Genomic DNA, 26,254 nt, shown 5'->3' on the forward strand with positions numbered 1-26,254 from the left:
AAAATATGTAAACAGTATTTATACTTTACATATACAGTATTTTACTTAAATCTATTTAATTATAAAACCTTATACAGTAATTATACATTTACTCTCTCTCTCTCTCTCTCTCTCTCTCTCTCTCTCTCTCTCTCTCTCTCTCTCTCCCCCCTTCTCATATGATACGTAACACTCACCCTCTTCTGCCCTATTTAATCATATCCAAAAGTTTCCCTTTTTCACTGATGGTCATCATCTTCCTCTTCCTCTTGGGCTCACTAGAGGAAGCTTTCGCAGCGGCACAGCACTTAGGCGGCATTGTAAGGGCTTAACAAATCACTACTTAAACAAAAAAAGTTATCGCGAACACAACACTAAGATACAGTATGCAAGACAGTCAACAGCCTGGACAAGACTGGCAAGATACAACCAAGGCCCATGTAATAGGTCTACCTATGAGGCATTCAAAATGTGTCCAATATGGGTATCTGTGACGTGAGCAGGTTCACAAGTGGTCTGAGCAGGGTAAGTGTTCACGTGCTTCTCTTTCTCCCATTCTCTCTCTCTTCTGCTCAACATTAGTCACAATGCTGAGTTGTGCAGTGCGTGACTGTTTTAATTATCAGTAGTATATAATATGTAGTATGTAGTATGTGATAAATGAAAATCATTATTATTTTTTTTCCTGGTAATTTTGCACCTTAGTCTATTACATTAGTGAATTTCTAATGTCTAGTTATTGAGAGGTCCCCATTCAGTTACTTGTGTATATATAAATTGCCTCAGTTATACATGTAACTTAAAAATGAAATAATAATAACGAAAACAGCAGCAATATATTAATATTAATAATAATAAGAGCAAAAGTTTAATACATAGTAATAATAATAATAATAATAATAATAATTGAGGCATGTTATGCCAGAGGGGCGTAACTGACAATCTGGACTTTTTGAGTTAGTTATGGATACGGCCACCAGAGGCCCCAACTTAGCCTGTGGTGAGATTTCCCAGGCAAAATCAGTCCCTATGAAGCCTGTACAAGAGTTTTAAATCCTGTGTTTATACGCGTGAGAAAGTACCGACTATGTTTGGCCTGGAATGCCAGAAGAGCGGAACTGGCAGCCAATAGCAGACCGCGGCCGGCACACAACCCCCGTACTGTCCAATCACAGCTCACCCAGCCCATGCTGCCTCGCAATCGCACTCAGTGCCTCCCTTTAAACTTACGCGCCGGATTACTCTTTCTTTTGTCCCCATATTATTGTGGATTTTGGATTATATACATCGACGATGAGTGATAGTGATAGCAGTGTAGAGGGGGAGGCCCCTTCGACCTCCTGTAAACATGTGGCCAAGACCGAGCTGTGGAAGAAGACTGTAGCAAAGAAACAAAGAGACTGGGGAGAGCTACGTAAGTGTGACTACAAAACGGCAGGTTGATGCCCGTTCTATTGGTGCCCCATGCTTATGACCCCCCCTCCCCCTCCCCCTTCAAGTCCAACAAGTTCATAATATTTTAAAACTTATCTTTTACAGGTACTTTCAGCTCACCAAAGATAAAAAAAAATCTTATTTTCTAATTCAATAAAATTTTAAAAAATTGGGATTCGCACATACAAGGACAAAATTTGGACACAATACTTATGTTATAGTCTAGTTTCATTCATACAGTAAAATATTACAATCATCCAATATTTTGGGGTTGGATACGCAATAGGGTGACAGAAAGACAAACGTACAAAAGCAAAACACTCACAAAAAAACTCAAATTGTGCATAGATTAATAGATTTTGAGCAGACAAATCATTAGATATGTAATAGTAATGTATTTTTTCCGTTTCCATACGAGTTATTACCGCCTAACTTTAGACGCGTTTTACGCAAAACAGATTTTTTCGAGTTACGCCCCTCTGGCATAACACGCCTCAATTAATAACAAGAGTATTGATATCATTAAATATGATAATGATACAATGGTCAAAGAGAGAGAAAGAGTGCTCTGACAGCTGAGAGAGAGAGAGAGAGAGAGAGAGAGAGAGAGAGAGAGAGAGAGAGAGAGAGAGAGAGAGAGAGAGAGACCTGGCAGGTAGAGGGTGTGGGGCAGTAAGGGTGCAGAAAAGCCTTCACAAAACTTGTCTCCTGTGCCAGGTAAGTATGATTTGCTCAGCGGACATGGAGAGTGTGAGGTTTCCATGCAAGAAAGACATGTCCCGGGAGGAAGCTCCCCTGTTGGTGAACCCGCTGACATCACTAGCCCCAGCCCTTTTCCCCTTAGAGCTACGTGTAAGTCGACCTTCTATTCTATGGGCCTTGGATACAACAAGGGAAGATGTTGGGTGAGGCTGTGATGATGCGTAGCCAATCAGCTCAAGGGATAAATCCACTCGTGCTCTCATTGGTCGATCTCACGCCGGGAACCATTAACGTACCTTGTCTGAGTGCCCGAGGGTATGTACAAAGCCTCTGAGTCAACTCATCTCTTTGTTTAGCTGCTGGGAAACCTTCTCTCTCACACATCAACATGAAAAATACAGCCACAATGTGGCTGTATTTTTCATTTTTATCGCGAACTGCAAAGTGGCGGGGAAACACTTTATATGTATGCGAACAATACATGTATAGTACTTTACGTACATAGTAACGTACATTGTTGTCGTTATTACACACCAACTTAACGAATTATGGTACATACAGTATTTGTAAGTGACGCCACAGACCCCTTGATATAGTGAAAAATCCGCAGAACGTATCTACAAATATGTATAAAAAATTGAGAAACAGTGAGGCTGCGAAAATCGAACCGTGAACTAGCAAGGGAACACTGTGTGAATATATATATATATATATATATATATATATATATATATATATATATATATATATATATATATATATATACACACACACACACACACAGTTTGCTTAGCGAACAGGATAGGGGGTGTCAAAGCTGTTCGTAGAGCGGAAATTCGCTAAGCGGACGTAATTTTCCCATAGGGAATAATGGAAATATGAGGGGATACGTTCTGGGCTGGTCCCCAACATACCATATGGGTAAAAAAAAAAAAATTATATATATATATATATATATATATATATATATATATATATATATATATATATATATATATATATATATATATACGTTTGACAGCATATTGGACCACCGGTGTACTACTACTTTTATGATGTCATATGAGTCATTGGAAGTTAGAGGAGCAAAGTACAAATTTTCTCACATTCTCGCATTTATGTTCACAAAACAACTTTTCTTTCTATTAGCTTTTTACAATCCTTGCCCCCAAGAAAGGATTGTTTTGTAATGCATAAAGTGAAATCTTAATGGAATACCAAAAACTAAAGCAGAGATGAGATGAGCCACAGACGAAGCAGGAGACTCGCGGTGACTCAGCCGCTTCTTCTTCCTCTTATGACCCTTTTAGCCTGCGTGTTGTCTTTCCCCATGATATTTGTTTCCACTCCTCTATTGCCTGCTGTAATGGATATCATATCTTAGTATTCATATACGCTCATGCCATGAGGATAACCTCGACTCTGTGGCACTGAGTGATAGTGAATTATCAATGAAATACCGCGGTATTTCATTAGTAATTCACTATCACTCAGTGCCATGGAGTCAAGGTTATCCTCGTGGCATGAGCGTATATGAATACTAAGATATGATATCTATTATAGCAGGCAATAGAGGAGTGAAAACATAAACATCATGATGAAAGTAACACGCAAGCAAAAGGGTCACAAGAAGAAAAAGAAGCGGGCGAGTGGCCGCTTCGTCTGTGGCTCATCTCATCTCTGCTTTATATTTTTGGTATTCCATGTAAGATTTCACTTTATGCATTACAAAACAATCCGTTCTTGGGGCAAGGTTTGTGAAAAGCTAATAGAAATGTTGTTTTGTAAATATAAATGCATATATAAAACAGTAACACCACCTGGAGAGGTGGTGGTCCCAACAACCCTAGAACAACCTGATAGCAACCTTGTCACCATTTCTCCAAGTGTTCATGGATGCCATTTAGCTGCAAGAGGCTGCTCTGATGTTATTAAAGAATCTTGGATCCAGTTCCAGGAGTGCTAAAGACAGACAGGAGCCAGCCAATCACAGCAAAGCTACCACATTCAGTCCCTCACCCCGCAAATTCAAACCCAGAAAATTTGCTAAAACGGATGTGGTTGTACTTTATGCGGATTTTTAGGTCAAATTTTATATAGTACCTTAAAGCGGAAATTCGTTAAACGAACGTTCGTTAAGTGGAGTATTACTGTATATATATATATATATATATATATATATATATATATATATATATATATATATATATATATATATATATATACAGGTTGAACCTCCTTAACCCCTTCGCCACAAGGGCGCCCCCCCCGCGCCCCACCCAGTGTACAAGCTGAAACCTGTCGCGTGCGCTGCCACTACGCACTCAATTAACTCATATTTTCACTAATTTTCTATGGTCATGTCTTTATTTTTATGTTCAACAGATAGTAGACACCTCATTGAAGGTTATGGTAGGCTTCGTTTGTTTGTGTTAGGTTCGGTTGCCTCACATCGATAGCGTAAATTTAGGTTACGTTTACGTATGTAAAAAAATATTTTATTGCCTGAATATTTCTGACATACGCTTCATTGATGTCTCTACTATATGCTGAGCAAAAAAAAAAAAAAAAAAAAAAATATATATATATATATATATATATATATATATATATATATATATATATATATATATATATATATAAGGTGCAAACCCACTTGAATGGGTGGAAGCGTGGGTTGCTGCTCGCCCGCCCTGCACACCACCCACATCTCCCATTACACCACCAAGTACACCACCAGTGTCGCCTCACACCTTTACCCCAATTACGTAATTAGATTGTTCTTTGCTCAACAATAATAATAATAACAATAATAATGTAAAAATACCGTATTGTATTACCAATAGGCTATGTACTAATTTACAAAATAATAATAATATATATTATAATGCATAATTATATTATTATTATTATTATTATTATCATTATTATTATTATTGTACTCACATTCACATGGGCGATGATGGGCTTGAGTGGCTTGGTGGGGAGGGGAGGGGGGGAGGATTAGTGGGTGACAGTGCCACTGGGACCCAGCTGTGGCTCCCATGGCTTGGGCTTGGGCCCACCCCTGGTCAACCACAGACTCTACATCATCGCCTATGTCATCATCTGTGTCATAATCATAGTCACTCTCATCTATCATCACTATCCTCACTATCCCCTGGCACATATTCCGGGTCAGAGTCTGACGCTTGGTCAGACATGGCAAGTTAGTAGGGCAAAAAACACTATGGCAGTAAAATCCTCCGTACGCGTGCTCACTAAGGCAAAAACAATACTGAATGCTTAGCAGGACATAATGAGTGGCTAATGAGCGATGACGTGTCATATGGTGTCACACATATCTCATTGCCCATTGGCGAGAGGGGTATTGTAGGTGGAGTCATGCATGACTCACGTACATCCCAGGGTAGCATACAAGCCAAAGAAACAAAGAAACGAAATAATACAAGCATGTACTTGCCCCTATATGATTGTAAGGCACGATATTGTACACGCGTGTGAGGTTGTATGCGTGTATGAGGGCCCATACCTCGTACACGTGTACGAGCTTGTATTTAAAGGGTTAATCCGGTATTCTTTCATCCCGCAACATCTGTAATCAGGCAAAATTTTTGTTTACTGGAATTTTTTAATTGGCCAAAGTAATTTGCCGGACCGCCGCTAGGACACGGCAGTGCTGTACTGTGTTTTGGAGCCTGGGCATTCTGGGTCAAATTTGGATCAGTACCACACTGCCACTCATTACAAGCACCACCCCCCAGGTGCATAAACATTTTATTCTGTAATATTTGCTCCTAAACATGGCTTCTAAGTGACCAGTGATAGTGTTGTGTGTGAACCAAAGAAAAATACAGCCACATTGGGGAAAAACACGTTTCATATATATATATATATATATATATATATATATATATATATATATATATATATATATATATATATATATATATATATATATATATATATATATATATATATATATATATATATATATATATATATATATATATATATATATATATATATATATATATATATATATATATATATATATATATATATATATATATATATATATATATATATATATATATATATATATACACACGGGCAACCCCCGTTTAACGAAGGTTCACACAACGAAATTTCGCTACAACGAAGGTTTCATTTTACTACCATCTGCTTGTTTAACTAACACCAAACTCGCTTTAACGAAGTTTTATCCAGGTAATTTTTTCCAAATTTGAAAGCCCCACCGTATCATGCAAGCTGACAGGCTTTTGAATAAACCAGGAGCTGCTGGTACTAAGGCCTGCCTCAGGAGAAGTCCTGAGACACCTGTAGAATAAAGATCAAGATCAAGCCTCTCGTGGACAACACAGGCGCTGCCGATACAAAGGCCTGACTCAGAAGAAATTCTACGTCACCTGTAGCATCAAGATCAAGATCACGCGCACCACTCACTCCCCAGTCAAAATATAACAGCGTCACCAGCAGCTCATCTTCCCTAGTTCAACTTACCACCAAAACGCCCTGCAATGTGGGCTAACGTTCCTAAGAAGACTAGGAAGTGTCTTACTCTCGAAGTGAAGCTGGGTATTATTCACAGACAAGAGAGAGGCCAGAAAACTAATAACATTGCTCGCCACCATCTTGACTCCACCTACTGTCTACTATTTTCAAGTCAGCAGACTCTATTAACCCTTTCCTTCCGGCGCTTAAACTATTTTCCCGTTTGCTATGACGGCTAAAAATGGTAAACCTAGAAATTGTCAGAAAACTGTTTGAATACTAATAATTATTTTCTCTTTGTTATTCTGAATACAATGATGTACTTTGTAGCTCGATGTGACCTCTGAAAGTTCAATTTATGCCTTATCAAGGATTCCTCCTCCTCCTGCTGTGTGATCCGTTTTCCAGAAACAGCCCGGAGAGTGATGACAACGCGCGCACACACACACACACACACACACACACACACACACACACACACACACACACACACACACACACACACACACACTCTCTCTCTCTCTCTCTCTCTCTCTCTCTCTCTCTCTCTCTCTCTCTCTCATCTTGGAGGAAATTGTACACTTCCAATGAGAGAGAGAGAGAGAGAGAGAGAGAGATTTCATCCTTTTCATATAGTTTCAGGGCAAATAACATTATCATTATCTCTCTCTCTCTCTCTCTCTCTCTCTCTCTCTCTCTCTCTCTCTCTCTCTCTCTCTCTCTCACACACACACACACACACACACACACACACACACACACACACACACACACACAGAAACACACACACACACGTAATGGGGAAGACTGGCTGGGTGACCAGCAGGCGACCGAGGCAAATAACATTATCTCTCTCTCTCTCTCTCTCTCTCTCTCTCTCTCTCTCTCTCTCTCTCTCTCTCTCTCTCTCTCTCTCTCTCTCTCACACACACACACACACACACACACACACACACACACACACACACACACACACACACACACACACACACGTAATGGGAAGACTGGCTGGGTGACCAGCAGGCCACCGAGGTGAATTACACACGCTTTCATGCGCCAACCCGTTAGTTGATCTCTCTCTCTCTCTCTCTCTCTCTCTCTCTCTCTCTCTCTCTCTCTCTCTCTCTCTCTCTCTCTCTCTCTCTCTCTCTCTCTGACAAGTTACCTTCTACCATTTTATTATAAAATCGAAGATTTTTTTTCACTTTCCAAGTCCTCACTAATGTCTTCGCTTTCTTCAGTTTCTTCTTCTAAATATTCACTGTCACTGTCTTCAAACTCAGAAGCACTGCTAATATGTTCTGTCCTGCTCCATGGTGAGTTATGATGTGAGATACTTCACTCTTATCAGGATGTTTCTTCCTTCGCACCTATCATGGTGCTTTTCACCCGGCGAGTCGCTGGGGTTGCCAAGTGTCACCCGGAGAAAGGAAAAATAGCTTAGTTACCGCTAAATTTCCAGAGCTAGTGACAACACTACATGTGGAAACATGCCAGACACTTCCACTCACCATCTGACTCGAGAAACCGCGCTTGGAGCTCAAAATTGAGGCGTGAAAATTCTTGATTACGGGTATGATTGCCGTCGCTACGGAAGCATTGATGCAATCGTATATATACAATTGCTGGAAGGAAAGGGTTAAGAAGGCTGGTGAGACCATATCTTCCTTGAAAGCTAAAAGAACCACCTGAACTCGTGACTCTACAATGGATAAAATGGAAATGTGGTACATAAGTTTTGTGTGCGGTACCATGATGTGCACTTTGTTTACATTCCACAGGTTGCCGTTTAGTGTCTTTCCCGTTTCACTCTCCCTCCCTTCATAAAGTTAAGATCATCTACATTATAAAGTTACGTACATACATACACTAGTGTACACTATAATGACTTACATTAAACTACCTAAATGTTTAACTTCATAATTTTTACTTTCATTAAACCTTTTACTGTACTAAGATGCACTCGCTTTGCTTACTCTTAATGGAAGTTCAAATCAGGGGTTAAACTTGTTATAATCGGTTCGCTTAACGAAGTTTCGCTTAACGAAGTGTTTTTTTAGGAACGTAACCCCTTCGTTAAGCGGGGGTTGCCTGTGTATATATATATATATATATATATATATATATATATATATATATATATATATATATATATATATATATATATATATATATATATATATATATATATATATATATATATATATATATATATATATATATAAAATTTCACCACAATGCACCTGTGTGATGCCATCTTTAAATTTTCTTTTTTAATTTGCTTTTATTTTACTGATCTTGTACTTCTATGAACAACTGCCACTGAATCCCCTCGGGATTTTCAAGGAGCAAAACAAAATTCTTGCTTTTTTGTTTCTTGCAAGCAAAAATTATTTGGCTGTAATATACTGCTCCTACAAAGTGCATGAACTAGCAAACTCATTGTAACTTCAATTGAATCTACATTAACACATATGTATGTTCACAGTCTTTGAGTACATGTGGGTATACATTTAATGCATGAAGATAATGGAAGCCTTGAAACATGCACAGGGTCTACAATCTTACAGAGAATCACCTTATCAAAATCCTTCCCTTACTGGATTGTGTATTGATCTTCACTAGACATACAATGCAAGGGAACTGAGGCAGTGAGGATGGACATATCAATAAAATCTAGTCATTACTCAAAGAAAGATGCTAAACTGATGGCACAGTACAGGTTGGACCTCCCTAATCCAGAATTCCATAATCCAGCATAATTTTAATTTGCAGAAATTATTTAAATTTCCAGGAATAATGCAAGTTTGCCATAATGCTGCTATGACATGGTGGCGCATGTCTTTTCTATATCCTTCAGCCTGCATATTGACTTGTCCAGCTAACATTTATAACATCAAAGCAATGTTCCAGTTAAAATGCAGGCCAACTAAGACTCTACAAGGTGTTTTAGGGTGCTCACTTAAGGAACACCTGTACTCCAGAATTTTCTGTAATCCAGCAAGCTGCAGGTCCAGCAGTTGCCGGATCTGGAAGGTTCAACCTGTAATGGAGTCCAACACGCATCCAAACATGCAACCACCTTTGCCACGGGGAGAGGTGACTGAGGTGTGGCGGCGAATAGAGTCAAGGGCGCCGCGGACAGACCTGATCAACACGTCCAAGACTCGCCTGTGGTAAGTCCGGCGGAGATCACGGGCTGCCGACTCCACCTTTAGAAGAAGCAGTTAATGTTAGAGAAATGTTTGTGAGATCAGAGTTTATTCATACATGTGCATTTTTGGTTCCCCATTTTACTGGTGGAATTTAGATTTGCTATGATCAGTAGTCAGTACAGAGGAGAACAACATTAAGACATACAAAGAATGAAAAATATCTCTTGCAAGAAAGGATTAATACTTTAAATTTATTTTTACTGGAAAGGAATATATTGTAAGGATTAGATAGAGGTATATAAGTGGAGTAAGGGATGAAGTAAAGATTATGTAAGACATACTTTGTATTACTAATCAGGATAGGAAAAAAAATAACAGGTTTGAACTTAGGAAGTACAATTTAAGAAAGATATAGGAAGAAATTATTTTTCAATGAATATGAGATAAGCAGAATATCAAGTAGTATCTTACTGATATACAAAAAAGGGAATATCTTATTTCATTAATGTATTTACCTAGTTACATTGTTCAGGGTTTGAGCAGGGCTCATAGTGTCCTGTCTCCATATCTCCATTTAAGTAATTTCCTTTTAAAGCTATGCACATTATGTGCTTTAATAACTTCATTACAAAATGTATTCCACTTTTTCATTGTTCTATGTGGAAAACTGTATTTTTCAATATCCTTCACACACAGCCTCTTCCTAATCTTCTTTACATGACCTCTTGTCCTCCCAGCTTCTTCTGTCAACACCAGGTCTTGTTTGTCTATCTTTTCAATGCCATTAACTATTTTATACATTGTTATTAGATCTCCTGTTTCTCTTCTATCTTGTAAGGTTGGCAGTCCCATTTCCTACAGCCTTTCTTCGTAAGTTAGGTCCTTTAGTTCCGGCACCATCTTTGTAGCTATCCTCTGGATCCATTCTAATCTTCTGATATCCTTTTTCAAGCTTCGCAACCACACCACGGCTGCATATTCCAACTTTGGACATATCATACTCATAATAATTTTTTTCATCATATCTTTGTCCAAGTACTGAAATGCCACCTTAATATTAGTCAACATTTTATATGTTGATCTAAATATCTTACTTATGTGTTTTTCAAGACTCAAAGTTTCTTGTATAACTACTCCCAGATCTTTTTCCTCTTTAGTCTTCATTATTTGTTCCTCTCTCATCAAATAGTTCCATACTGGTCTTCTCTTATTCTTTCCTAACTCCATTATGTAGCATTTCTTGGTATTGAATTCTAATTTCCACTTCTTACTCCACTCATAAATTTTGTCTATATCTTCCTGCAGCAGCAAACAGTCTTCTCGGGTCTTGATTACTCTTAGCAATTTTGCATCATCAGTAAACAAATTAATACAAATGGTCACTCCATTCTGTATGTCATTTACATATATCTGGAACATAATGGGGGCTAACACTGACCCTTGTGGCACTCCACTTGTTACTTTACTCCATGATGAGTATGTACTCGTATCTCTGATCACAGTTCTCATCTCTTTGTCCTTCAAGTAATCCCTTATCCAATCTAACATTATTCCTCTCAGTCCTCCTATGTTCTTTAACTTCCAAAGTAGTCTGCTGTAAGGGACTTTACATTTAGGTACACAGTGTCCACCCATCCATCTCTGCTCTCCAGTCCTTCTCCTACTCGAGTAGAAACTTAGAAAATTTGACACACATGATCTTCCTGCCCTGAACCCAAACTGTCTATTCAAAATAACTTGTTTTTCTTCCAGATATTTAATCCATTTTTCTTTGATAAAAATTTCACATATCTTTCCCACAAGACTTGTAAGTGACATCGGTCTGTAATTAATGGCTCAGTTGACTTTCCTCTTTTGAAAATTGGGATTATGTTAGCTTTCTTCCATTCCAGTTGTACTCTCCATTCCTTTAATGAGGTTGTAACCATTTCCCAAATTGGTTCTAACAACTGATCTTTACATTCCTTTAGTGCCCAGCCTGACACACCATTCGGTCCCATCACTTTTCTGACATACAAATTTTCTAGTAGTCTTTCAGTTTCTTGTTTGTGCACTATGATTTCCTGCAAGCCTTGACAATGCAATGTACTATTTGGTTCTTTAAAATCCTCTTTTTCAGTGAAAAGTCTTGAAGCTCTCATTCATTATTTGTGTGTGTGTAATTCAACTTGGTCGCCTGCTGGTCACCCAATCAGCCCTCCCCATTACGGAGCAAGCTCAGAGCTCATAGACCGATCTTCAGGTATGACTGATACCACAACACACTCCACACACTGGAAAAGTGAGGCCACAACCCCTCGAGTTACATTCTGTACCTATTTACTGCTACACATTAAGAGGCTTGCCCATTTGCCTCACCGCTTCCTGGGTGTATTTACCTATTTGTGATTTACAAGGTCCAAACTTGGCTCTTTATGTCCTATCTCTTTGTCCACATTTATGAAGTTTGTCCTTCATCTGACTGACACTCGCTGCACACACCATCTCTCTACTCAATTTGTTCCATTTGTCAATGCCACGATATGGGAACCTATACTTCTTGACATCTCCCATACAATTGTCCTTTTGTATTTTCTTTGGGTGTCCTCTCAGTCTAGGATATTCATTCCATTTACTATTTCATATATTGTTATCATATCTCCCCTCTCTCTCTCTTCTTTCTTCTAACGTGGGTAAATCCAGTCTTCTTAATCTCTCCTCGGACGACACCTCCTTAACCCTTATGTTCCGGTGATTAAACTATTTTCCAATATCCCATGACTGGTAAAAATGGTAAACCTAGAAATTGTCAGAAGACTGTTTGAATACTAATAATTATTTTCTCTTTGTTATTCTGAATTTAATGATGTACTTTCTAGCCCAATGTGACCTCTGAAAGTTTAATTATTGCCTTATTAAGGATTCCTCCTCCACCCGCTGTGTGATTCATCAAGCAGAAACAGCTCGGTGAGCGATGACACCGTGCACACACACACACACACACACACTCTCTCTCTCTCTCTCTCTCTCTCTCTCTCTCTCTCTCTCTCTCTCTCTCTCTCTCTCTCTCTCATCTTGGAAGAGAAATTGTACACTTCAATGAGAGAGAGAGAGAGAGAGAGAGAGAGAGAGAGAGATCTTCACCCTTTTCATATCAAGTTTCAAGCAAATAATATGTAGGTATCATTCTCTCTCTCTCTCTCTCTCTCTCTCTCTCTCTCTCTCTCTCTCTCTCTCTCTCTCTCTCTCTCTCACACACACACACACACACACACACACACACACACACGCCCCCTTGATCATCTTCCCAGATCATGAGGCACGCCTGCGTCTCCGAGAGCCACTCTGGGTTCTCAATATGATGTTTGGAGTCTGTTCTCCATCACCACTATCTCTGTCTTCTCTCTGTTCTGAGAAAAAAGGTGGATCCTCTGAATCATTTTCCGAGTCTTCACTATTGCTGTCTTCACTTTCTTCAGTTTCTTCCTCATAATCACTGTCACTGTAGTCAGGCTCAGAAGCACTGCTAAATAAAAATTATCTGTCTTGTTCCATAGTGAGTTATGAACTGAAACGTCCCTTCGTTCTTATCAGGGTGCTTTCGACACGGCGGGTCGCTGGAGTTGCCAAGTGTCGCCCTCAGAATGGGAGAATAGCTTCGTTACTCCTATTCATACAGAGCTAGTGGCAACACTACAGGTGGAAAAAGAAGCCAGATACTTCCCCTCGCCATCTGACTCTAGAAACCGCGCGTGGAGCTCAAACATGAGGCGCAAAAATTCTTGATCACGGGAACGATCGCCATCACTACAGACGCACTGATGCAATCGTTCATATACGATTGCCAGAACATAAGAGTTAAAACCTGGTATCATCCTCATTCCCAACCGCTGCACTCTCTCTAGTTTCTTCACGTGTTTCTTCATATGTGGTGACCATATCACTGCTGCATATTCCAACTGAGGTCTAATTAAGGTGGTTCATATTTTCTTTATCATAATCTCATCCAAGTAGTTATATGAGAATCCAATACTTTGGAGTGTGTTGTAAGTTTTTCCAAATATTCTGTTAATGTGCTTTTCTGGTGATAATTTGTTCTGTATGATCACTCCTAAGTCCTTTTCTTCACTGACTTCAGTTATCATCTCTCTCCCCAGCTGGTACTCCTTATACGGTCTATATTTGCTTGTGCCCATTCTCATTACATGACTTTTGTTAATGTTGAACTCCAACTGCCATTTTACACTCCAACTATATATCCTGTTCAGATCCTCTTGCAACATGTTGCAATCATCCACATTTCTTATTCTCCTCATAATCTTTGCATCATCTGTGAACATACTCATGTAACTTTTCACACCCACTGGCATATCATATATATAGATCACAAACATGATGGGACCAAGCACAGAACCTTGGGGGACTCCACTGGTCACTCTCCTCCACTCTGACTTCATTCCCTTCACCACCGTTCTCATTTCCCTGCCTATCAAGTAGTTCCTCATCCAGTCTGCCAGGGCTCCCCTTATCCCCCAATACTTCTCAGCTTTCACATTAGTCTGTTGTGTGGAACCTTATCAAATGCTTTTTTCAAACCAAGGTACACACAGTCGACCCAGCTGACTCACTCCTGTAAAATATCAACCACTCGAGTAAATACATAATAAATTTGATACACATGATTTTCCTTTCCTGAAGCCAAACTGGTTATCCCTTAAGATTCCTTCACTTTGTAGAAATTCACACCACTTGTCTTTAATCACTTCTTCACATATCTTACATATAATACTAGCCAGTGAAACAGGTCTATAATTCAGTGGCTCCATCCAACATCCACTCTTGTTTATTGGTACTACCTCTGCCCTCTTCCACTTCACTGGCACTTGTCCCATTGTAATCGATGTTTCCACGATATCCAAGATTGGTTCCAGCAACTGCTCTTGACATTCTTTTAACATTCTATCGGACACTCCATCTGGACCCATTGACTTGTTGACATCCATGCCATTTATATATAACTTTCTCAATGTCACTCTTTGAGACTATCATATCCTGCATTTGTTTCTCTTCAGGTAGTATGCTCCCATTGAATTCTGTTTCATTTGTGAATACTTTACAGAAACAATCATTCAGCTTTGAAACAATATCAGAGACATCTTTATATATGTCATCCCCAACTTTCACTTTTTCAACTATTTCTTTCTTGTGGAGTTTACTGTTGATAAATTTGTAAAACATTTTTGGATCCCTTTCACTTTTTTCCACTACTTTTTGCTCATATTCTCTTTGTGCTTTTCACCTTGTCAACATATCTATTTCGTGCAGTTCAATATCCTTCTCTCTCCACTTCTTTATTATTCCTCTTGTACTTTTTCCATGCTTTTTCTTTCTCACTTTTTGCCTTCTCGCAGTTTTTATTGAACTATTGGTTTCTCCTTGGTGTACTTTGGCACAAAGTTCTCCATGGCCTTATTGTATATTTACATGAATTTGTTGTATTTTAATTGAATGCTTACTTCTTGGTACATTGCAGACCAGGCCATGTTATCAAAATACCTCCAAGTCATTATATCTCACTCTGGCATAGTTTAGGCATTCCTCCTTGTATCCATCCCCATTTTCCACTGTCAAGCCCACATCCAAACAAAACTTCAACAATTCATGGTCACTCTTCCCCAAATGGCACTCATGTTCTATCCCTTGTCCTAGCTGTACTCCATTTGTGAATATTAAATCCAGTCTTGACTGGGTATCTCCCTGCCTACTCCTTGTTGGGTGCTTCACCCACTGGGTCAACAGATTTTCTATTGCAAAGTCCAGCAACTGCTCACCCCATTCCCTACTTCGAACTCTTCCCACATGACTTCTTTGCAGTTGAAATCGTCAACTATAACAACTCTGTCTTTTATTGCAACTTCGATCTTCATTCTCTCTATTGTGCTTCTCACCATGTCATCATACTGTTCATTTGGCCATGCACTTGTTTTTGGTGGTACAAACACAGTTACAATATTGATATCTTGTCTTCCATCAGTCACCACAAGGCCCACCACTTCTTCACCATCCCTGCCGAGGCTCACGCTCTTCACTGTCATGTCCTTTTTTGTCAACACAATTATACCACCTCCAACCTTCTTCATTCTATCTTTTCTCCACAATCTATAATTTCCATCCCCAAACCAGTCCACTTGTATGTTTGGCCTTAGCTTCATCTCCACTATACACATAATGTCTGGCTTGTCTCTTTCCAGATGGTCCATGCACTCTAACCTTTTTGATAAGAAGCCATCTATATTTGTATACGATATTCTTGTCTTTCCTCTCATTTGGCTGTTCCTTTAACAAATTATCTATTCCCTCCCGTTGAACCACCATTTCCATACCTTCTCATTTTTTACTTTCCAAAAAAACTTATCATCCTCCGATCTTGCCTCATTCTTCTCCCTCACCTCTGTTGTCAATTCCCTCATCTTAGCCCTATCCTCCTCTGTCATGTTTCTTCTTACATAAATCATCTTCGTCTCCTTGGCATCCTTTAATTTCCATGCATTGCTAAGAAGTCCCTCTGCAGTCACTTGGGATTTCAACATTATCTTTATAGCTCTTGTCTTGCCTTTTTCATATTTTCCCAGCCTCATATAATCCTCAACTTCACTTAACACATCCTCCTCCTCCTCCAAGATCTTGTTTAGCAAATTCCTGATCCTCTCCTCTTCTTTCTTTCCTGCCAGTTTCTGATATTATCCTCCCTTAATCCCCTCACAATGATACTCCTTTTTCTTTTGGCAATATTCCTCACCCTGGTCAATTTCTGTTGTATGATTTTCACAATCTCATGTTGGGTCAGCTCACTCTTTCTTTCTCTTGTTGTTTAATTATTTCTCTGAAGTTGGTGTGCACCTCCTCATTATTCTTTTTTTGCCTCCTCAAACATCGAATCAATCAGAGAAATGTAGGCTTGCTTCCCCTATTTTTCACCCCCGCAGAACTTTCTTTCCATCTCTGTAATTCTCTTTCGTAACTCCTCACACTGCTTGCCTAAGATTGCATAGTTATTTTCCAGATCCATCTTTTCCTTCAACAAACAGCGGTTTTCCTTGGTTAGGTTGTACACTTCTTTGCAGAATACATCATTGTCTTTTAGAACGCAATCTAGCTTTTCCTCTAAGTTTATTATGTTTCCAAGTCTTCTCTCCAGGGCCTCCACTTTTCCATCTATCACGATGTTCCTTAGTTCTCCTGGTGTATCCATAAATCCATGGAAAGAGCCTCATTCTGGTGTTCATTCCCTTCCTATGTGAGTGTGCATGCCCATGGCTCTGGTACCAGGAACGACAGCAGCTCTTTCCTTCTAAATCATGCAAGATCCAGTAGGTTAAGAATTGCACGTTCTTGGTATCAGAGACCAGAGCTGCACCACTGGACTTGGTATAGCAATGCCGGAGGGGTAGCTAAGGAGACTGACCATATCCTTTTTAGTACTCATTGGAGGATCCTCCAGAACTGCAGGGTTTTTCAGAATGCTGAGTTTTTTGTGACTGATCACAGGCTTGTTGCTGCTACACTTGAGCTTCATGTCAAATCCAGAAAGCCTCCAAGATGTGACCACACTGTGTTTCATCTTGAGAAACTGAAGGGCTTGACAAGTGCCCAGGAGTATGCAGTGACAGTCTCCAATCAGTTCAAACGTGAGACTCTCGAGGCTACCAAGGAATCCATTGGGGAACACCCAAGGTCAAGGAGTGGCTTCACCTTGGCAGAGACACTGGACAGTAATGAGGAGAGTCGTGCTGCCAGACTTGCTAGGAACTGCGACCATTACAGGGTTCTGTCACATTGAGTGCTGTCCAAACAGCAGACAGTAGCCTCGTATGGAACGCAGATGGACAGATGGCTCTTTGGGCTGAGTACTTTGAGCAGCTGTTCACGGCGGATCCTCCAAGCAGACAGCTCCAAACTGCAGGATTACAGATGCTGGATGCTGATCCACCCATTGAGGAAAATGCACCCTCCATAGATGATGTCAAAGAGGCTGTGGCAAAGTTGAGGGGTGGAAAGGCAGTTGGCATCTGTACCATCAGTGCAGAGCTGCTCAGTGGGGGGTGAGGCCATGATCCATGAGTTGCATGCTGCCTTGACTGCTGTATGACATTCAGGTACTTGAAAAAGGGGTTGGTCATACCTATCTGGACGGGGGAAAGGGGACCGTCAGGACTACAGCAACTACCATGGTATAACATTGCTCAGCGTACCAGGCACGATGCTTGCCCATTTGCTGTTGATGTGTATCCGCAGTCACCTGCTGAAACACCAGACACCCGAACAGTCTGGGTTCACCCCTGGTATGTCAACAACTGACCAGATCCTAGCACTTTGCATACTAGTGGAGCACTGATGTGATTTTCAATAATAGATGCTTGCAGCCTATGTCGATCTTAAGAAGGTGTTTGATTCAGTGCATCAAGAGACACTCTGGGATCTTCTGTGTCTCCGTGGGATTCCTGCAAAGATTATTGATCTATTAACTGGCCACTACTCTGGGACTGTGAGTGCTGTGAAGTGTGGAGGGGGTGTGTCCAGCTTCTTTCCTGTGAATACAAGAGTGAGGTAGGGATGCATGATTGCTCCATCACTTTTTAACACTTGCATGGACTGGGTACTAGGTAGAGTTATAGACCAAATTTATTGTGGAACATCTGGTGGCAATACTGAGATTACAGATCTTGTTTTTGCCAATGGAGCAGTAATCTTTGCTGAGTCACTGGAGGTTTTGGTTATGGCTCTAGAGACACTGCACAAGGAGGCAAAGCTTTTGGGACTCCACGTTTCCAGGCCCAAGACCAAGGTTCAGGTGTTTGGAGGCTTACTGGATGAAACAGTATAGTCTGTCCATGTGTGTGGCAAGGACATTGAGATCTCGGAAAACTTCACATACCTTGGTAGTGTAGTGCGTAACAACGGTAGGTCGAGCCAGGAAGTTGTACAGCAGATTGCCCTGGCCCAAGGCCATTATTGACTCACTCAACATGAGTATTTGGCATTGTTGGTAACTGTGCAGACAGAAGAAGATTCAGATCTTCAAGTCGCTGGTGATCCCTGGCTTACTATACAGTTGTGAGACGTGGATGTTGAACACTGACCTGAAGAGGCGAATTGATGTCTTTGGTACTAGATGCCTTTGCAGGATCATTGGGTACTGCTGGTATGACTTTGTGTCAAATCAGCAATTGCTTCGTGAGACTGATTCGAGGCTGATTACCACCAAAGTCCGTCAACGCCAACTGTGACTATATGGGCACGTGGCATGCTACCTGGAAGCTGATCCTGCACAGCAGGTTCTCTGTGAAAGGGATAACCCAGCATGGAGGAGACCAAGGGGACATCCACAGGACTCATGGCTGTGGCAAAGTCAATGCCTCTTACTGGGAGTTACTTGGAATGGGAAGGGAGCCTGCATGGAGACTCACAAGGTGTGACTGCCTGGAATGGAACCCCCATGATTGATATTCAGTTTAAATCTGCTGATTTACCTTTTTTTTTTTTTTTTTTTTTTCAATGTCTGCCAAAACTGGGTGCATCTTATGAGCCCATGCATCTTGTGAGCCATCACATATGGTATGTGGATTTTAGTAGTATTTTATGGCATAAGTATGAGGTGCCTGAACAGTCAAAATTTACATCTTTGTACTAGTAGATTTTTCATTTTAAGCTGTAACTAAGCATTTATGGTATCATAGAATCACTTATGCTTTTTAAGTGTGTCACACTGCCATTGAGTGAAATATGTGGATTTTGTGATGTTTAGCCATGTTAAAGGTAAATTATAGTTTTTGTTTTATTTGTTTATATTTGTATTTAATGGTCTGGCTCATTGCAGAATGCCTTAAATTTGTATGTCGAGGTACCACTGTATTCATTTCTGGCATCTTTGTGCTGCTGTCTGTTATAGTCATTTCCCTGTTTTATGAGTTTCTTCCACACTTTATCTTTTGCCTTTTTAGCTTGTATGCATCTAACATTGTACCATGCATATATTTTTTTCTTAATTCTATAAACAGGTGTGTGTGTGTGTGTGTGTGTGTGTGTGTGTGTGTGTGTGTGTGTGTGTGTGTGTGTGTGTATTTACCTAGTTGTGGTTTACAGGAGGGGGAGTAACCCCATGGTGTCCCATCTCTAATCTTTCATCAAATTTCTCCTTAAAAGTATGCACAGTCCCAGCCATTACACCCTCCTCATCAAGTTCATTGAAATTGTTCACAACTCTATGAGGGAAACTATACTTCTTGACATCTCTTCTACAAAAACCCTTTTTCAACTTTAAAGTATGTCCTCTTGTACTAATGTGTCCAATAGGAGAAAATCTTCTTTATCCACATCCTCCATATCATTAGCCATTTTATAAACATGAATTAAATCTCTTTTCTTTCTCTCTTCCAATGTAGTAATGTCCAATTTCCTCAATCTTTCTCCATAAGTTAAAGTACTTAAATTTGGAACCATCTTTGTAATTGCTCTCTGCACTCTTTCCAATTTCATGATATTTTTCTTTTTATGAGGAGACCACACTACTGCCGCATATTCCAGTTTTGGTCGTATCACATAAATCAATATTCTTTTAATCATCCTTTCATCAAGATACGAAGAGGCCACTCTCACCCTCTTTAATAAATTCATCATACCATTAACAATTCTATTAATATGTTTGTCTGGAGTGAAGTCATCTGTAACAGTCACTCCCAAATCCATTTCCTCTTTTGATATCTCCAATTTGACACCATTTATATTATAGTTGTATTCTCTTTTCACTCTTACCAAGCTCCATTACCTTACACTTATTCAAGTTAAACTCCATTTGCCATCTACTCCAGTTACTAATCTTATCTAAATCAATTTCCAGCACTTTACAGTCATTCTCATTTTCGACCTTCCTCATCAGTTTTGCATCATCGGCAAACAGGTTTTTATAACTTTCAACTTCTTCACTCAAGTCATTAACGTAGATAACAAACATTAGTGGTCCCAATACAGATCCCTGTGGGACACCACTAATTACTTTAAGCCATGATGAACACTGGTCACGTATTACTGTTCTCATTTCTCTGTCATTAAGATAATCCTTCATCCACTCAAGTAATCTTCCACCAATGCCACCATACTCCTTTATCTTCCATAACAGTCTTCGATGTGGTACCTTGTCAAATGTTTTTTTTTTTTTTTGTTTTTTTCAAGTCAAGATATACCACGTCCACCCATCCATCTCATTCTTGAATGACATCAATCACTCTTGACTAGAGTGATAGCAAATTTGTGGAGCATGACCTACCTTTTCTAAAACCAAACTGACAGTTTGTTATTAAATTTTGTCTCTCCAAGTGCTCCATCCATCTCTCTTTAACCACTCTCTGGCACAACTTCTCCACCACTTCTTGTCAATGACACTGGTCTAAAGTTTAAAGGATTTTCTTTACCACCTCCTTTAAACATCGATGTGATATTTGCTCTTTTCCAATCCTTAGGCACTAAACCTTTTGTCAAGGATGTTACCACCAAACTATGAATTTTCCCAACTAGTTGTTCTCTACATTCTATCAAAATCCAGTTTGATACACCGTTCGGTCCCACTGATTTATTTACATCAAGCTCCTCTAACATTTTTAAAATTTCATCATATGTCACGGAGATAGTGCTCAATGAGTTACATCTAATAATTTCACCATCAGGGTTGAACTCTCTTTCTTCAGTGAAGACAGAACTAAAACGTTCCTTCATCACTTCTGCCATGTCTCGTGCTTCCTCATAAACAGTGTGTTCAACTTTAAGCCTAGTTATCCCTTCTCTCTGTTTCATCTTACTACTTATGTGTCTAAAAAACAACTTGTCAATTACATCGCTCTCATATTTCTTTCTCTCCAGCCGTATAGTCTTGACATATTCATTTCTAACTTTAATATACAGTGAAGACTTAATTAATTTATTTATTAAAAAGTTCAACTATTGATACTTATAAATCAGGTAATTCGTTCTAGCCATTGCCAAACCCACGTTTAGAAAAAATTAGCGAGTTAATTTTGCAGTCGCCGCTTGCATTGGCGCACAGAAGCAGGGTTAGCCTGTCTTTCATGGGCTTGTGTCCTGGCAAACACTTCTCTTGCTTTGTTATATAGGTCCTGTTTAGTATTTTTTTCCAAAACAGGCCAGTTTCATCACAACTGATGATCTATTGTGGGCTCCTTATCCACAAATTTCTTAAATTCAGAGAGAAATTTCTCTGCGGCAACACTGTCAGCACTGTGGCCTCGCTGTGCCTCACAACAGAATGAATTCCAGGTCTTTTTTTGAAATTCCCAAACCACCCTTTACTTGCTTTAAAATCATCATTGGAGTCAGATGTAGTATCAGAAATAAGATCAAGATGCAGCAGCCTAGCCTTCGCACAAATTATGCCATCTGACAAAGAATCACTTGCCATCTGCCTTTGGTTTATCCAATCAACAATTTTTCCATTTCTTCCACTGCCGCAGGTCGCTTAAATTGCCTTTTCACACCAATCGTCACATGAGCTCTTTTAATGAGCTCTTTCTTCAATATTGCGACTGCTGTAGATTTAGCTGCAAGATAGGTTATTCTTCTTCATTTCTAGTATTTTCCTTTCGATGGTTGTCACTACATTCTTTCTTGTAGGCTTATTCTCACCACTAACAAGTCTCTTCGATGCCACTGTAAGCTTCTAAATGCAAAAAAAAAAACTTTGGAGAGAAAGAGTAGGACAATGTTATTTGTACGACAATGAAAGATCAACTGGCTGTGGTGGCCCGGTGGGGGCATGTGGGGCGGCGGGAAAGGGAGAGACCCTTTGTTTACAGCCACGTGGATGGACATTCGACTAATAGGTATTTTTTTTAGTATTAAGTCGAACTTTTGTGTTCGACTATTAAAAAGTTCGACTATTTAGACGTTCAAGTATTGAGTCTCCACTGTATTCATCCTATCTGTTTTCAGTTTTACACTTCCTCCATCTATTCCAAGCATTAACCTTGTCATTTTTGGCATTTACGTAGTTAGCATAAAACCACACTTTCCTTTTTTTTTTTTTTTTTTTTTTTTTTTTGGCTCCCGGTTCTCCTCTAGGTACAAAACTCCCAACCACAACATTGTAAATTTTCTAAAATTCATTCTATTTATCTTGGACATCCTCAGCCTTCTCAAAATCACTCCAATCCACCTCAGCAAAGAATTTTCTAAATTTCCTGAAATCGGCTCTAGCATAACTAAGTCTTTTTACTTTATACTCTTCATTTACAATCTCATTCTCATTCAATACATGAAATGCCATTAACACATGGTCGTTTTTACCCAAGGGACTTTCACATTGCAAATTCATAATATTGCCCATATCTTTAGTAAAAACTAATTCAAGCCTTGATGGTGAATCACTTCCTCTAAATCTAATATCACAATCAGCCCATTGATTCTGTTGACCAGTTCAAACACTTATTGCTCCAGGAGTTTTCACCTCCACTGGGCATCATTGTTGCCCAGTTCACTTGACAATTAAAATCACCTGCAAAAACCACATCAAAGTCTTACTTAACAACTTCCTCTAAAATTTTTAAAACATTTACCAACATATCATCATGCTCATCCCTTCCCCAAGCATTACTCTTTGGTGGTACGTACACTCCAACATAATTTACATTTTTACCGTTGGTACCTGAGACTATTACCTGTAAAATCTCAGAATTTTTTTCACTTCTAATAACCTCATCCACTTTAACTCCTTCTTAGTCAAAATCATAACTCCTCCACCTTCTTTAATTCTTCTATTTCTCATCCACACTTCATACATGCCACCACCATCAGGGATCGCCCATTCAATTTTCCACTTTGTTTCAGTCAGTATCATAACATCCAGTCTAATTCTACCTAGCAACTCAGTTTCCATCATCGAAGACAGCATTCCATCAACATTTGTATACAAAACTTTACTTAGTTTCCTGGAAGCTTTATCTTTAACATTTTCATGTCTTTCACTTTCCAGTAAAATTGACTCTTTTCTTCCTCTGTTCTCTGTTCATTTTTTTGCTTGGCCTCATTAATCATTTCTCTTCTTTTAGTCCTCTCTGCTTCATCAAGATCCCTGCTTATCCAGACATTGCCAAATTCTACATCATCGGACAACCTCCATGACCTATTTAAGACAAGCTCTGCCTGGGCCTGTGTTGCAAACCTGATTTTAATCGGTCTAATTTTACTAGCCTCAAATTTACCAGTTCTGAAGAAATCCTCCATCTGTTGTACCTCATCTGTACCTTCTCCAGCCACCTTCCTTATTATTCAATGTATTCTTTTCCTTCTCCTCTCTTTCTTTTCTATTTACCACATTTTCTTCTTTTAGACCAAATACAACAACCTGCTTACACTTCTCCACAGTATTTCTAACTAGTGTCTCCTATTCCTTGATAACTTTAACCACTTTCTGCCTCAAATCTTGTTCATCCTTCTTCTACTCCTCAATAATCTTTTTCAAAGACTTCTTCTCCTTATTACAAACAGTAATCCATTGATTTTTGTGCTCCTCAACACTTTTCATGCTCTCTTTAATTTCATCCTTACCTTTTTGCATTATTTCCTCACTTGTCAATGTAATCCTTCAGGTTTTGATTTTCAGCCTTTAATTTAACTTACTTTACTTTAGCTTCCACAGCTTTTAACCTCTCAATAACTTTAACCTGGTTCAACTCTTGTGCCTTCAACTGTTCCAACAACTTTCTGACAAACATTTCTAATTCAATAACTTTTCTTCCTTGAAACCTAATTTTCAATTCACTCAATTTAATGACATCATCACTATCACACACACTATGTGTGTGTGTATTTACCTAGTTGTAGTTTTACAGGGCCTGGGCTTTACGCTCGTGTGGCCCCATCTCCATATCTACACTTATCCAATTTTTCTTTAAAAGTATGCGCACTGTTGCTGACACCACTTCTTCACTCAAACTGTTCCACGTTTCAGCACATCTTTGCAGGAAATTATATTTTTCAACATCTCTCAGACATCTTCCCTTCCTCAGCTTTTTACTATGCAATCTTGTGCTTCAAATGTCAATTTCTTCTCTCAAGATCAGTTTCTCATTATTCACTTGTTCCAATTTCATTGATCAATTTATAAACTTGTATCAGATCCCATCTCTCCCTTCTCTGTTCCAGGATTGGTAGATCCATAGCCTTTAGTCTCTCCTCATATGTCATCCCTTCAAATTCAGGAACCATTCTTGTAGCCATTTTTTTGTAGTCTCTCCAGCTTCCTTAAGTGTTTCTTTTTATGGGGGTCCACACTACTCCTGCATATTCCAATCTGGATCATATTATAGTACTTATCAATTTCTTCATCATTTCTTTGTCCATGAAGTGAAATGCTATTCCAATATTCCTTAGCAAATTATGTCTCTCTGAAAATTCTATCAATATGGCTTACCGGTCCATTATTTTCTTCCATCGTCACTCCCAAATCCTTTTCCTTTTTTACTTTCTCCAGTTCTACTCCATTTCCCATCTTATAGATTCCCACTGGTCGTCTTCCACTCCTTCCCATTTCCATGACATGGCTTTTGTCCACATTGAATTCCATCTCTCAATTTTTACTTCATTGCCAGATCTTATTTAGGTCTTCCTGCAGTATTTCACAATCCTCTTTTTGCTTTATAACTCTGCACAGCTTCGCATCGTCCGCAAACAGATTTATGTAGCTGTTCACTCCTTCTGGCATATCGTTTATATATATGAGAGAAAGTATTGGTGCCAATACTTACCCCTGCGGCACTCCGCTTTCTACTGCTCTCCACTTGGACTTCAAATCTTTAAACTATTGTCCTTATTTCTCTCCCCTTCAAATAATTTTCCATCCATCTCAATGTGGTTCCTTTTAAGCCACCCTTCTCCTCTAACTTCCACAGTAACCTTTCATGTGGCACTTTATTAAATGCATTTTAAATCTAAATAAATACAATCAATCCATCCTTCTCTCTCTTGTACTCTATCAACTATTCTAGAGTAGAAACTCAGTAAATTTGTTACACACGACCGCCATTTTCTGTAATACTTATCACTTAGCCCAAGCTAAGCTCTCTGTGTCCTGTCTCCTTGTCCATTCCTGTCATATCTCTCTTTCATCTGGTTGACACACACCGCATCAACGACATCACTGCTCAGTTTATTCCACTTATCAATGCTACAATGTGAAACTGTATTTTCTCACATCATTTAGACAGATGTCCTTTATTAGCTTTTTTCCATGTCCTTGGAGATGATTACTTGTGGTCACCTTTATCAACTCTCGATCCAGTATGTCAATCTTGTTCACCAATTTATACATAGTTATCATGTCTCCTCTTGTTCTTCTCTCTTCTAATGTGGTCAACCCCAGCTTCCTCAGTCTTTCCTCATAGTCTAACTCCCTGAGTCCTGGAATGCAAGGCCAATATTTTGAA

The 26,254-nt window shown here is 39.3% G+C and overlaps 1 protein-coding gene across 1 annotated transcript in view; it reads right to left on the reverse strand.

Annotated features, from left to right (window-relative positions):
- Positions 1–26,254, reverse strand: part of LOC123516667 (dynein axonemal heavy chain 5-like) — a gene marked incomplete at its 5' end in the record, with an annotated part of 331,873 nt that overhangs the window by 259,251 nt on the left and 46,368 nt on the right. The window contains one exon of the mRNA XM_045276268.1: positions 9,713–9,842. Within this exon, the coding sequence (XP_045132203.1) occupies positions 9,713–9,842 (130 nt within the window). The remainder of the gene's footprint in view (positions 1–9,712; positions 9,843–26,254) is intronic.

This window comes from Portunus trituberculatus, chromosome 41 (assembly GCF_017591435.1).
Source record: "Portunus trituberculatus isolate SZX2019 chromosome 41, ASM1759143v1, whole genome shotgun sequence".
Taxonomy (NCBI): Eukaryota; Metazoa; Arthropoda; class Malacostraca; order Decapoda; family Portunidae; genus Portunus; species Portunus trituberculatus.